General features: G+C 33.9%; 1 protein-coding gene across 14 annotated transcripts in view; it reads right to left on the reverse strand.

The window, feature by feature from the left end:
• Positions 1-15,837, reverse strand: part of FOXP2 (forkhead box P2) — a 675,695-nt gene that overhangs the window by 197,557 nt on the left and 462,301 nt on the right. For 11 of the 14 annotated variants that reach the window (XM_069587981.1, XM_069587978.1, XM_069587975.1 and 8 more), the window contains one exon: positions 6,030-6,119. In XM_069587981.1, coding sequence (XP_069444082.1) covers positions 6,030-6,119 — 90 coding nt within the window. Of the gene's footprint in view, positions 1-2,398; positions 2,457-6,029; positions 6,120-15,837 lie in introns of all 14 variants that reach the window. The other 3 variants (XM_069587985.1, XM_069587983.1, XM_069587984.1) reach the window with 1 other exon arrangement.

A 15,837-nucleotide genomic window follows, 5' to 3' on the forward strand; every position in this document is an offset into this window, starting at 1 on the left:
GAGGCGCCAGAGATCAAATTGCCAACATCTGTTGGATCATTGAAAAAGCAAGAGAGTTCCAGAAAAAATCTATTTTGGCTTTATTGACTATGCCAAAGCCTTTGACTGTGTGGACCATGAGAAACTCTAGAAAATTCTTAGAGAGATGGGAATACCAGACAACCTGACCTGCCTCTTGAGAAATCTGAATGCAGGTGAGGAAGTAACAGTTAGAACTGGACATGGAACAACAGACTGGTTCCAAATAGGGAAAGGAGTACATCAAGGCTGTACATTGTCACCCTGTTTATTTGACTTATATGCAGAGTATATTACAAGAAACACTGAGCTGGATGAAGCACAAGCTGGAATCAAGGTTGACGGGAGAAATATCAATAACCTCAGATATGCAGTGGAGAGGCAATGGCAACCCACTCCAGTACTCTTGCCTGGAAAATTCCATGGATGGAGGAGCCTGGTAGGCTGCAGTCCTACCATATCAATAACCTCAGATAGGCAGATGACACCACCCTTACGGCAGAAAGCGAAGAAGAACCTCTTGATGAAAAGCCTCTTGATGAAAGTGAAAGAGGAGAGTGAAAAGGTTGGCTTAAAACTCAACATTCAGAAAACTAAGATCATGGCACCCGGTCCCATTACTTTATGACAAATAGATGGGGAAACAGTGGAAACAGTGTCAGACTTTATTTTCTTGGGCTCCAAAATCACTGCAGATGGTGATTGCAGCCATGAAATTAAAAGACGCTTACTCCTTGGAAGAAAAGTTATGACCAACCTAGACATCCTATTAAAAAGCAGAGACATTGCTTTGCCAACAAAGGTCCGTCTAGTCAAAGCTCTGGTTTTTCCAGCAGTCATGTATGGATGTGAGGGTTGGACTGTAAAGAGTGCTGAGTGCCGAAGAATTTATGTTTTTGAATTGTGGTGTTGGAGAAGACTCTTGAGAGTCCCTTGGACTGCAAGGAGATCCGACCAGTCCATCCTAAAGGAAATCAGTCCTGGGTGTACATTGGGAGGAATGATGCTGAAGCTGAAACTCCAATACTTTGGCCACCTGATATGAAGAAATGACTCATTGGAAAGGACCCTGATGCTGGGAAAGATTGAAGGCATGAGGAGTAGGGGACAGGAGAGGATGACATGGTTGGATGGCATCACCAACTCAATGGACATGAGTTTGAGTAAACTCTGGGAGTTAGCAATGGACAGGGAGGCCTGGCATGCTGCAATCCATGGGATCACAAAGACTGAGCAACTGAACTTCTGACTGAGGATGGGAAAATGAGGACCATACAGGCATAGTCTGTCCTTGATAGTAGTTTTTAAATGAAACTCTTTTAAGATTATGATATAAAATATATAATTGCTTATTTTTAATATACATAAAACATAGCAAAAAACACCTTTTAAAAGTTCTTTTTAAATATTCTGCATCACAGTAAATTGTCCATCTCAAACCCATATTGCAGATTTCTTGCTTATATTTCTTTCAGTATTTGGAATAACATGTGTTTTACCTTCTAATTCCTATAACGAGAAGTCAGAAACTAATGTTGGAAGGAAGTATTCAGTTTCATTCTTTAGCAGTGCATGGATGGACTGTAATAGTTTTCTGAAACATATTTACCAGTGTTCAATTCTATAACTCACAGAGTTAATATTTTATTTAAGGATAAGTATTTCACCCCAGGGTAAATATTTCATTATTTACATATTATAATTTAGTTTTTATTTTTTCCCTGGAATATGAAATTTTAGAAATGCTGCTTAGTCACTGCAGATTTTCAAGTAAATACACGGTAAAATAACTCCTTATGGAGCTTAGATTTTTTTCCTAAAGGAACATATAAAATTATTTCAAGGCATTAAATAAAGTTTCCTTAGATGTTATATAAAATGACACTTGTACCATGATTTTCATACATATGAAATTTGATACTTTGATTCCAAAGCATTATTTTTGGCTATGGTATATTAATAAAGTGCTTTGTAACTGAAAACAAACAAACATAATTCTTATGCATAAGCCGATATCCAACAAGATACAACTAACCCTGAAAAATTAGATGCCTATCACTCACTCCAAAAAAAGTGAAATACATTTTAACCATAGAATATTATATTTTGTCCACCAGGTAGCCCAATGTCTTTGTTTTCAAGATGTTCAGTGACCTCAAACTTATACAACTCACTTGTGCCAGAGTCAGAATAAGACCTCTAGGTTTAATTCACTTTGGCCTTTTACTATTCCATTCTCGAACTATTTAACACAGAATTATAAAAAAATTTAAATGACCTATTGGGAAAGATAACCTTATATAAGATACCTACAATGAAGGAAGTGATTACAATGCTATATACTAATATTCATCTAAGATAGCAAAGCAATGGCATTTACCTTAAATTTACGTCTCTGCTCTGCACAGCTGTTGAAGAACCACAAGTCTGTCTCATGGCTGTAAATGTAACAAGAACAATAATGCGACCAATTTTCATACCTAAACTAAATTAAGTAGATTTGTCATAGGCTAGAAAATTGATAATGTATTTCACAAAAACTTTTTAAGTTACAGATTATGGAAGTGTGCATGTGTGTTTATGCAGATGTGTTTGTGTGTGTGTGTGTGCACGCACAGACGTGTGTGCATTTACTGTTTTTAATAATCTGGAAATTAGTTTTATGAAATTGAAAGTATTACATATTATCCTTTGGCTACTTTTCTCATTATGGAACACCATGAGAACATCAGGTCTAAAAGTGTAAGGAGTATATATAGATAAATAAAACAAATGAGAGTCTGTCTTCAGCTGTTATTATTAGATTATGTTTTTCCGGGATACATAATAAGAACATAAAGAAGAAACATCTGGTAATTCTTAGGTTAATATCAGCTCCCATTTGCATCACAATCTCTATATATTATTCATCAATATGTCATTTACCAATGTACCTACTGATCGGACCTATTCGGTTGGTGTTTCATGTAATGAATATAATATGCAAACATGTTTCAAACGCATATATCCAGATATCTATACTTGAAAGTGAAATCGCTACTATGATTGGTACTCAAGCTTGTTAGATATGATTTCCTCTTTCCATTTTGCATTAGATATGCTAATATCTATGCCATGTGTAGCACAAAAACCTGAAAAGTGTAAATGAAAAAGGAATAGTAGATAAATACAAGTCTACTAGAAATATTCTCTCTGCCATGTCACACTTCAAATCTGGCTACCACTTTTAAACATTTAAAAGAAATCCAGCTGAATATAACAAAGCAACCAAATATTGTTCTTGTGACTTGAGCCATTAAAACAGATTCTTTAAAAAAAAAATCTGTCCTTTCTTTCAAATGTTATAAAATCATTCTCCATGAAAACTATGTTTTAAAATAAAAACCACATATCTCTTTTGGTCTTCTAAAAACATGTTATGCCTGATAAAGTACAAGCCACCACCATCTATTATTAACACCAAATAGTTTGCCTTGAAGTACAGATTTTGAAACATTTTAAATTATCTATTTTTTTTAATCCTAAAAGATAATCTACACTAACTCTCTTATGAAAGGTTGGTTAAACTCTTAGGTAAGTAGAAAAAGAAGTAGGCTGTGAGAGAATCATGGAATTTTTAAAGTTTTACTTTCATATTAAATGGTTAAAATTTTTAACAGAAACAATTTGCCCTTTTCTTTAACATAAGTGGAAAATAGTGCAACTCACATTAAACAGTATTTGTAGATGTAAAGATAAGAATTACCTTATTTCTCCTTTTGACAAATGTGTAAGTATAAAATGCTGTCAGATTTTTATTAGATTTTTAACACAATCCCAGCATGTTTCCAGTTGCTAAGCTTGTCAAGTACTACGAAATACTAGAATTGTAGACTCATATTAATTGCAGGGCATATTTTGGTGAAAAAATACATTATTTATAAATTTTTATTCATAAAAAACAACTAAATCTTCAGTCTTATGACATTTTGGCATGAGATCCCACTAAAATTACAAAGCAATAATAAAATGCTACAGTTTTATAATATGTACAATGGATATGTATTTTAAATAATATGAATCACAAAACATTAAACATAAGTGACACAATGAAAGTTTGTGGAGATGATTAGCAACTGAAATTGTTAAAAGGTATTTATAATACTGTTAATCACCCTTTGGTGATAATAAAATTGAAGAGCTCTGCTCAAAATTTTAAACAACATTTGGTAGATGACCAACCTTTTCTTATTTGACTCATTAATATTTTCACATTATATGTGTGTATGTATTTTCCAAGAAGAAAAAAGTATATTTTAGTTACATAAAGTAGCATATTTTGCCTTCCGATACAACAAGAAAAAAAGAAAGCAGAAAAACTAAAGCCCAGCCATTCTTTCCAAAGATACCGTGGTAACCAACAATAAAGAAACTTCTCCTGGACTTAGATTTGGAGAGTAACAACTTAGTATTTTGTCTGTTTTGTCAAGAGCTATGATAAAAATAGAGTTAGGACAATATGTAGTGTTTTTCAGATATCTGAAACAATAATCTTTTCTACCTTTGGTTTTTCTGCCAGTATCTAAATTTCCTTTGCTATACCAACAAGAAAGCAAAAATCTCAGTATGAAGCCATAGTGAGGATAAGCATTTCATTTGCTATCTTCTGTGACTTCTATGCAAATTTCTCTGTTATGTAAATGTATGGAGAGGCTCTCATGGAATCAGGTAACTTGATGGAAATACTTCAAAAACCGTAATTACTTGGGGAGGCATATGATAGTGAGGAAAGTTTGTCACTACAGAATTACTAGTTAAAAGAATGTGAAATTCATTTTACAAGAGAAAAAAGTTAAAATGAATCTTAAACTTAGGCTAACTTAGTATAACTTTGATTTGCAATCATGGCAGACATCGGTACATCATATCCACCTATCCCCAAGACCCCCTTCTTCCCATCCACACCCCAAAAATGGGTTTGTTCCCAAAAATATATACTCATCTCACATTTGCCTAGGGACTACGCATTTAATTCGATTTTTAGGTAATAAGTAACTTTTGGATTATGTAGATCAATAGTCAATAATTCTATCACACAAACTAAGCTTCAGTAGGGTACCATATGAAAATTAGTTACTAGCACCTGAAAGTATACCTGGAAAATGAAAACAGTTGGCTAGGCCATAAATTTTCTTTCAAGATTATTTTCTGAAGATAAAGCAGTAAGAATGATGCTGACTTTTAAAAAAACAACAACTTATTAGACATGTATACAACACATGATTCAAAAAAAGCATTGCTTATCTTTCAACAGAACTGATAAACATTTTGAATAAGGTTTTATGCAATTCCAGAGTCTGCCTTCCAAATATTTCAAAAATATGACTCTAAAAATGTTTCTTCCACCTATGTCCCATACATTTTGGTTAAGGCTATATAAAACAATGATTATATTATGTGGCAAAAAGTTACTTTAAAAGACATACATAATATCAGTTTTATAGGACAAACATAGTGAATAAGGACAACAAACTCCAGAATGTGTTTTTATAACTGTAGCAACAGCAATAACTCCTTGGCAAACTCAAACAGTTTTTCTGGCAACTTTGGAGGTTTTCTGCATTTGTCACTTGAATACAACTGCAGAAGGGTTGTCTTAAGACTGCTTTGTTTCCTTCTCTACCATTTTACTATGACTTTGTTTTTAAGGAAGAAATTTCACACTTAACCTGTTTGTGAATAAAATTTCATTAGAAAGTTTTACACAAAACTCTTAAAGCCTATGTATCCTAAATGTTTTCTCTACATAATTTGCCAACTAAGGGAACTTGTGAACTTCTGAAACTTAGCTAGTAGAATATTATCCTTTTCTATTTCAAGAAGATTATATGAGTTCTCTTTTTGAATTACAATTACTTACATATGCAAATGTAATAATTTTCTGTATGTATACAACTGGGTCTGCATATCTATTATCATTACAGACATCTTTTAAAGTAAGACCTCAAGGATAGGAGTGCTGCTTTACTAACCTGCAGTGGTCTCTGTTTATCACTGCTCTTGGGAGATTTCAATCCACTTGTCTGCTGCTGTAAGAGAAGTTGTCTTGCTGCTTGGAGAGCCTAGAAGTGAAAAGTGAGCAATATCTAAATATTTTTTGAAAGGTAAATTATCAGTTATACTTTGGTCAATAATAATAAACTTCAATGTATGGCAATCCCACCCCACCCCCATCCTCCCTTTCTAGAGAATTATTAAATATTAGTTTTCTTCTAATGTGAAAAAATCACATAACACACATTATACAACTTTATTTAAAATAATAGAGATAAATGTAATCCTGAAAAAAATAAAGTTAATTTGTTTAAAGTGCTTAAAGAGAAAGAAATCATAAACCGCATCAACAACCTCATTTCCACATAGAACTTGTCTTCGAGTGTTCAACCAAAATGCCCAGTCCCTTTTAAATTATCATTCAATTTGCATTTTCATATTACAATTTTGAAGCATGAGCAGTAGACTTCAAGTGTTACCGGAAGCTGTAATTAAATTTGACAAATCAACATCAGATTATCTTGAAAGTGAATTAATAAGGATTTTCACTAAAGATTAAAAACACTTTTTTGTACTTACAATTCAAGGGGAAACCTCTCCTTTGACAAAATAAAGTGCAGTTTTAATACCAAATAAAATTGAGTGGTTTTCATTTGCATTCTTAGCAAAATCAGAGAACAAAGAAATTACCACTCAACCAATCAGGTTTGTTTCTATGTGTGACAGAATACCAATCAAAATAGAAGATGTTTTCATTTATTTTTATGTTTTCTGTCCCACTCAGGAAGATAAAACTTAACATAAGGAATTTATGTAAGCATATCATTTATTAGAGGAGGGACAGCTTGGTGATTGGACCTTATAAATTTATCATATAAAAACTAATGTCATACAAAATACATATTGAGATATTTTAAAGGTAGCAGTGTAAACTAATTAAAAAAAAAAAAAACTTTTGAGATCCTCTACAAACTCATTGTTTTTCTCAACAACTGAGTCCAAGGAACACTAGATGATGAAATTTTTCAACACATAAAACTAAAGTAAATCATTACCCTACTTGGTTATTCACTGTTTTAAGGTACTAGGTAAATTTTTCCTGATGGGAAAAATATCGTAGATCAATATTCTTCTATAATAATTCAGATTCTAAGCTTATAAAAAGTACAAATTTGATTGGAATCAATGAGCTGGTTTTTAAGAGAGTTTCTAGTATCCATGACAACAGTTGCTTTGACAAGATGTGCATATGGCATTACACTGCCAGCTGGTGTGAACAATGTTTGAACTACTGCATTGAGATGCTGAGCAAACAGAAAAAGTTGCCACGTCTTAACCCTCAGGGAAGGCAGTCATCCCCTGATCAATTATGAAAAGACAGAGAGAGGGCTGCTACAGTCTGGCTCCAAGCAAGTTTTCTGAGAAGGCAGGCAGACATAGAAACCAAAGTAAACAAACTGAATGCCCCTGCACATCTCCTAACAACACTGATTTGCCTTCCCATAGCAGGATCTGGCACAGTTTGTCAAGCACACTTTTTACATTCGGAGACACACTCATTCACTACAACTTCAATTTGTTTTTTCAAATTTTCAAGTAATTACAAGTCAGCCTAAATATTTCTAAGGCTAGCACATTCCAGTGATCTCAGGCAGTTTTATTATAAAGTTCAGCTGGAAAAAATATCAAAGAAAAATTCCATAAATACTTTATTATCACAAAATTCAGTTTAAAAAATTTCAGCTTGATATCCTATATAATATAGCTTGCTTTCTTTCTTTAACGGAAGTTCAATAAAAAAAAAGGCAACTGTTACTTTTCAAATGGAAATTAATATAGTGTGATTTAGGCTACATCTATATGAAATTCTCAAGATCAAAAAATCAACTATTTTTCCCTTTAATGCCAAAAGTCACACACAGTTTGCCTAATTTTTTTTCCTAGAAGTTCCATTTTTAATTTATTAGTTTATTTTGTGTATATATATATATATAAACAGTTTTATATAGTTTATATTTAATTCCACAGACACAGCAACACATACATATTATTCTTAAATCAAGTCGCTCAGTCGTGTCTGACTCTTTGCAACCCCATCCATGGACTGCAGCCTACCAGGCTCCTCCATCCATGGGATTTTCCAGGCAAGAGTACTGGAGTGGGTTGCCATTGCTTATTCTTAAAGACTTTGTAATGAATATAGTTCACAATCCTGGAATCATGAATGACTAGGACTAAAAGCGATATTACAAGTCATCCAATCTGACTCCCTCATTTTAGCAAATGAGAGAAATGAGGCCTAGAGTAATCATCTGCTTTCAAGGTCTCCTGGCTTCCAGGTCAGAGTGCATTCTAGTGTGTCTCTGTGTTGTCAAAGGAACTGTCAGAGGCAATGAGTAAAACTCTGGTAAAGAAGAACAATAAGTAAAGGAAAGGACAGCTCTGACATCATAATAAATCACTTCTTTTTTTTAAACCTGTAAAGAGACCATATGTGTTTATCAGAACTTAAAAGGGAAACTATATAGTCTCCTTATAATTTGAATCTGTGTTTGGTGGCTCAGATGGTAAAGAATCTGCCTGCAGTATGGGAGACCTGGGTGTGATTGTGGGTTGGGAAGATTCCCTGGAGAACAGAATGGCTACCCACATCAGTATTTTTGCCTGGAGAATCCCATGGAAAGAGGAGCCTGGTAGGCTACAGTCCATGGGGCTGCAGAGTTGGACACCACTGAGGAGCTAACACTTTCACTTTCATTTTGAATGGAATGATCACAGAATGTATATGGTTGAATGGCATCACTGACTCAATGGACATGAGTTTGAGCAAACTTCAGGAGCGAGTGGACAGGGAAACCTGGTATGCTACAGTCCATGGGGTTGCAAATAGCTGGACATGACTTAGCGACTGAATAACAACAATATTGTTTTTAGGGCTAAGTGTTTCCATCAACCTTGACTTAAATTTCATTACATGTTCTACCAATACCCAATGGAGCTTTAAACTATTATAAAATTCTAATCACTTGACAAGTTTTTACTAATAAAATTACTGAAGAATCTAAAATTGGACAAAACTTTAGAAATTGTTTAGCCTAGCTTTCACATTTTGTAGACAGGCAACTGAAAAACCAATATTACAATAATATGACTAAAGTCACAAAGCAGTAGCAGAGTCTGGCAAAAGCTAAGGCCTTTGTCTCTCAAATCTAGAAGGCTATCTGCTTCACAAACTTGCATTATATTCATTCAACTCAATCTAAACATGGAACCCAACAGAATACATAATACCCAGTGCCTATAGAAATACATTAAAGTAGATATATTTAGAATTACATGTCATGAAAATATTACTATTAAAAATGTACATCATTTTTAAAGGAATCATAATAAAAATGGAATACACAAAATAGCTAGCTAAAACATGCTTCTACTTTTAAAGTACCTTGGTTTCATATGCATTTATACTTATCTTTAAAATAGTAAAGAATCATCTTTCAATACAAACTCTTATGAAAAAGAACTGCTTGCTTATATCAGCGTTCTTTTAGTAGTAGTAGAGACTGCTACAGTAAATATAAGAGATGGGAGGACAAAAACAATTCCAAGAGATCAGGAATGATTTAAAACTCATAAGCTGAAATCTTTGGCAGTTTGCATTCTAACTGCAGGCATCACATGATATTTTTAATTCCAGTATTCTGGATAACATTTTAGGACTGAAGTCAATAAACAAATGTTCAAAGATATTTGGTTTATCTTTGCAGTTTATTATTGTAGCTATTCAAATGATGAAAGATTATGAGATAAAATATTGCCTTCAATATATGGGGTTAGTATCAAATTATATAGAATATTAATTTTAAAATTGCTTGTCCACTTTAATTGATAAATAGAAAAAGCTATTCATTAAGTTCTGTGAGCCATTTAGGTATTTATATAATCACCCTTTGTGAAACAAAAAAATAACAATAATAATTTAGAATAAAAGGCAAAGATGCTGGCAAAAATTCCTTTAATAATAACTGAGTTTGATGCAAATGAATAACAAGAAAGGTTTCCAATGAAGTCAAGCCCTATCTAGTTTCCGAAAACACATTTGTTTTGAATTAAGGGTGGACTTCATTTAATGTAGTTATCTAACTTTAGCAAAGCTAAAAAAAGATAGGACATGTTAAAAATCAGAATCAGAATTAAATTAAAATCTTTATAATAAAGGCATACTTTTTGTTAAGCTGCAGAAGTGTGGGGATGTATATGTTTTTCAGAATTCACTGCATTTTCTTATAAATGTTTATTGCAAATATCATTGCTAATAGTTACTGTGTAATTTCAAACAAACAAAAAATTTGTGAAGCAAAGTTGAAGCATGTCACCCTTATAAAATAGTAATAACTTTAGTTAGTTAGGAATCACTTAGACAAAGAGTAATTCTAATGAGTGTGTCATTATGAGAATTAAGAGGAAAAAAACTTTGTGACCTTTTAGTTCTTGAAGAACACTGACAACTTTTGCCAGGAGTAAAGTGTTTGAGAATAGCTTAGAAACACCCAGTGAAACCAAAAATGTTAAGTACTCTCATGTTTATAAATAACTTCTTTTTTTTCAAAGTAAATATATGTATATTTTGGAAAAAACAGACATCGCTCATATCTCTCCTCATAAAAATAGGAATGCTTAACCTATCAGCCTGTTGCATTTGAGACGTTAAAATGAAAAATGACATCTAGGCCCATTAATATCTTCAATGTATAAACAGCACAGCGTGACACATTCTTGAGAGCTGAAGGCTACAAAATCTCTCTGAAACATAAATAACAAAGCACTCAGAAGCATATTTGATGTTGATATTCATCTCTGAGAAAAACACTGCTGCCTAGGCTTCTTATGAAAATAGATGCAGCCCAAATGGATCTCCTGTAATTGGTTTCAGATAGCGAGGTCAGAAGAAATATGATACAAGAAACGATTATGTGGAACAGGCGAAACAAGAATGTTTACACAGGCACTCCCTACTTAAACTGACAAGGGGTGTATACTTTGCAGATAACCAGAACCAAAAAAATTTTGCCAGTAGGATATCCAGAATTTTGCTCCTCACACTCACATATTTTAACCTTTAACATATGACATTTTTAACATGTTACTTTGAATACTCGGCATACAGTAAGTTTTCAAACAATTTCATTTTTAAATTATTTTCACAAGTGTAGTTGATAATGAGTAGATTCAGGTCCTTCCACAAAGGAGACAAATTCCAATTCTGTTCAGCCTTTCCTCCCATTATGTCCCTACTAAAGAGAATATACTGATAAATGTAATCTGAAGTCTCATAATGCTATTTAATAGAAGAAAATTAATCATCTAATTGTCATAACCTATTTTCAAACAGCAATCTCTCAGAGTGAAATTATGTATCTGTAGCGATTGACCTTTCATTTTATCATGTCTGATACATAATTAGACTAAGTTTGTTGGGAAAAAAAAAAGCTAATTACTAGAAAATACATTTTTAAAATAATTTTATTTCTGTGTTACAGTATATTTTAAATAAAGTTAAAGAATAAATGTGTGGATATGTTATGTTTATGTTGTGGACCACTATGAAGGCCAAACTGAGAAGCTACAATCATTTATGTTATTTAATAAGGGTGAGTAATTAATTGTAAAGCATCCTATTTACCAATCAAATGTCAGGCTATATTAGCTTAGCATTCATGATGTGGATTCAAAAAGTAGAAAAATAAAGTATTGAATATGTTATGGAATGGATCCACAAGTCATCCTCCAAAGTTCCAACAAAGTCCTTAAGGTTCAGGTCCCAACCCAATACACAGTATATACCAGTATGGCTCCAAACTCCCAGATAAGCTGAGATGCCCTTGCATAAAATAAATCTGTAAGTTAATAGTAACTAATGGCTAAGATGGGCTTTGTTTTTTCAGGTCTCAAATCGTACACTCAGTTTAGTGGAAGGAACGCATTCTTTTCCTCTGAGCCAGCATTCCACAGGCTGCAGTAAACAATACCAAGTTATGTGGTATTCATATCCCTATTTCCTTCTTTATTCTGCTGCTAATGATAATAAAGGGCTATTGAAACACACAAGATACACTAATATAATCTACAGCAATACTAAATGTAATTCTTGTTCATATATTAGAAGTCTGTCTAAATTCTCAAATAGGAAAGGTAAAGATGAATTGGAACTAATTTTATTAAAATAGTTTCACAACATCTCTTTTTCATGGTACATGTTCCAGGAACTACAACAGTTTATGTGTATTCTTTCAGTTATTTCTCTCTCTGCTATAAAATATTTTATTTTTTCTAAATGAATTTGGACTTACTTTTATTCTCCCATACCATCACATTTCTTTTTTCTCATTATAAGACTAATATCATCTTTTGTTTGGATATGGATTGAAGACTCATTACTGCTATACTGTTATAATTTCAAATTCCATATTAGAGATGAACTGAAAATACATGCTACTAAATTATAGTGTAATACCTGAATACCATATTCTGGATTCCCTTTGCAATTTAAAAGTAACACTGCAAAAGAGACAGCATTTAGGAAAATATCTGTAAGAATAAAATACATCAACAATTGCTGGTCATTCAAAACAAATTGCAATTGTGTCCCAGGTACAAAGCAAATAACTAACAAGCATTGCATGCTTGCAGAGGTAACATTTGATGTGTCATTGTTTCTACCATCAAAGAGCTTACTGCCTAATAATAGTAAACATGTATTGTAATATCAAAAACCATAGAAAAGGTTTTTAAAACATTTCAGGAGTTCGTTAAGTAGAAGAGATTATTTTCAGTTGGGGAGATTAGATACAATTTATGGATATATGACATTTGGGCTGAACTTACATGACAGACAGTTCATCTTTTGGAGATGACAGAAGGTGACCACATTTAACAGAAGCAAAGAACATGTAGGGTCATACACAGTAAAAATAAAATAATTGCATGTGGATAGAACATGTGCTTAATTTAGTAGTGTTACCTCATGGGAAGATTTACTGGAACTCATTAATGAGTATAACTAAACAATAATCAGCAAAGAGACTTGATATATTTAGCAGGTAAGGGCAAATGTTGCTGAATCTGGAAATGATGGGATGTGCTTGGCCAAGGACAGTACTGAAGCCATGGATTGAAGGGAGATGAGAAGTGATAAAGAGAGTAAAGAAAGATACAAGGTAGAAAGACCAGCTAAAAGGTATGTGCATACGTGCTCAGTTGTGTCTAACTCTTGGCGAGCCCCTGGACTATAGCTTGCCAGGCTCCTCTGTCCATGGAATTTTCTAGGCAAGAACTGTGGAGTCGGTTGCCATTTCCCATGCCAGGGGAACTTTCCAACCCAGGGATCGAACTCACATATACTGCACTGGCAGACAGATTCTTTACTCTACCCACCTATAAGAGACAGTAAAATTAACAAGAAACATTTTAGTTGAAAACAAGAATTATTAGAGAAACTGTCAAAAAATGGCAGAATTTAGTAACTGGGTTCAACATAAAAGGTAAGGAGGTAAATGATGACTTCAAATGTTTGAGTCAAGGATCAAATATAGCTGTGTCCCTATTGGAAAAGGGGGAGAAGCAAATATGAAACACAGGCTTTGGAAAGAAGATGAAGCTGGTTGACTGCTGGCAGAATAACCAAGTGAAGATTTCTTTAGTTGATTCATAATGTTGAGCGCTAATGCTGACAGTGACCAGGCTGACAGCAGATTCCTAAAAGTAAGAGAGAGATGGTAGTGAAGACAAAAGGAGACCATTAGCCTGCTGGAAAAGAGAATGAAGAGAGAGGAAAAGCCAGGTGCAAAACTTGGGGAATATCACATTTTGTCTAAAGAAGATGAGAAAATAGTGAAAAAGGAAGGCAATAAATGGTAAGGAGAGCACAGTGATATAAATCAAGAAGCTATCTACAAAATGTTGAACACAGATTTACCATAAGACTGGATAATTCTATAACTAGGTATATACCCAAGAGAAATGAAAACTTATGTTCATACAAACAGTTGTACATAACAGCTTTATTTATAAGAACCAAAAGATGCAATAAAACCAAATGCCCTTTACTGGATGAATGGATAAACAAAATTCAGTCTATCCAATAAAAGTTTTCCAAAACATGGATGAACCTTGAAAACATTATGCTAAGTGAGGAAAGTCACAAAGACTATACATTGCAGGATTCATTTATATGAAATGTCCAGATTAGGCAAATCCATAGAGACAAAAAGTAAATTAGTGGTTGCCAGGGCTTGGGGGAAGAGGAGAATGGGGAGCCACTGCTAATGAATATGGGGTTTCTTTCTGTGGTTATGAAAATATTCTGGATTTAGACAGTGGTGATTGTTGCACAACTTTGTGAATATACCAAAAGTCACTTAAACCGTACACTTTAAAAGGGTAAATTTTATAGCATGCAAATTATATTTTACCAAAGCTGTTATATATTTAAATAAAAGGACTGTGATATCAATTCAAGGAAGTTGAGTTGATATATCTCAAGGAAGCTGGAAGAAGTAAAAGAGGAAAGAACAAAAAGAAAAGAATTTTGAAGGGAGAAAATTATGTTCTGAAACCAAAAGTTCTAAGAAGCTAAGGAATGATGAAACTCCTTGTTGATCTGATAGTGTGCATGTGGCCTATCAGATATCAGTTCCCATAAGCATTAAAGCAGAAGTTAGATTCGGTGAGTTGTTGGGAAATCAGTGGGAAAAAACCATGGTCATGAGTGCAAGTAATTCTTCTGATACGTTTTGTGAAGACCAAGACAAAGAACTCTAGTTTCAGAGGTCTTGTTTGTTTGCTGTTTGTTTCAAATAAACAAAACTCAATAATGAGCGGAAAAGGCAATGGCACTCCACTCCAGTACTCTTGCCTGGAAAATCCCATGGACGGAGGAGCCTGTGGGCAGCAGTCCATGGGGTCGCTAGGAGTCAGACACGACTGAGCGACTTCACTTTCACTTTTCACTTTCATGCATTGGAGAAGGAAATGGCAACCCACTCCAGTGTTCGTGCCTGGAGAATCCCAGGGAAAGGGGAGCCTGGTGGGCTGCCGTTTCTGGGGTTGCACAGAGTTGGACATGAGTGAAGCGACTTAGCAGCAGCAGCAGCAGCAGAAGCTATAACAAAGATTAGAGAATATCACTGGAGGAGACAGGCTCAATCATGGAGCAGATAAAGGTGATAGTCTCTGGGGAGAAGAAATGCATTATCCCCTGAGACTGACTGAAGAAAACAGATGAGAGATAATTTACTTGCAGAGGTAGAAAGAGTTCATCCTGGATGGTCTCAATGAACTCAAAAAATAAGGAAGTGTAGTTATCTACTAAGAATGAAAAAAATATTGGAACTGTCAGAGAAGCAAAAGTCAGGAAGCTTTTCTGTCATTGTTCTGAGAAATACAGACTGTAGAGTAAAACCAGATATTTAAGATGTTAGAGTATGTGCTTCTACATATACTGATGACATGTAGATACATGGCTATCTTCTAGAATGTTGCCTCCAGAAGTGAATAAAGGGCTGTGTACTTTTCCACTGCTCTAATTTAGTATTATCCTACTCAATCAGAATCTTTTAAAATTCTTAACCTGGCCAAAAGTCATGGAAATTTAAATTATATCAAGTAGAAGAGAATGAGTCACTTAAAATATACGTAATGTTATTATGCATTGTAACAGTTATCTTCAGTTTTTCAGTTCACTTAAGTTCAGTCGCTCAGTCTTGTGTAACTCTTTGCAACCCCATG

This window comes from Ovis canadensis, chromosome 4 (genome assembly GCF_042477335.2).
Source record: "Ovis canadensis isolate MfBH-ARS-UI-01 breed Bighorn chromosome 4, ARS-UI_OviCan_v2, whole genome shotgun sequence".
Classification (NCBI taxonomy): Eukaryota; Metazoa; Chordata; class Mammalia; order Artiodactyla; family Bovidae; genus Ovis; species Ovis canadensis.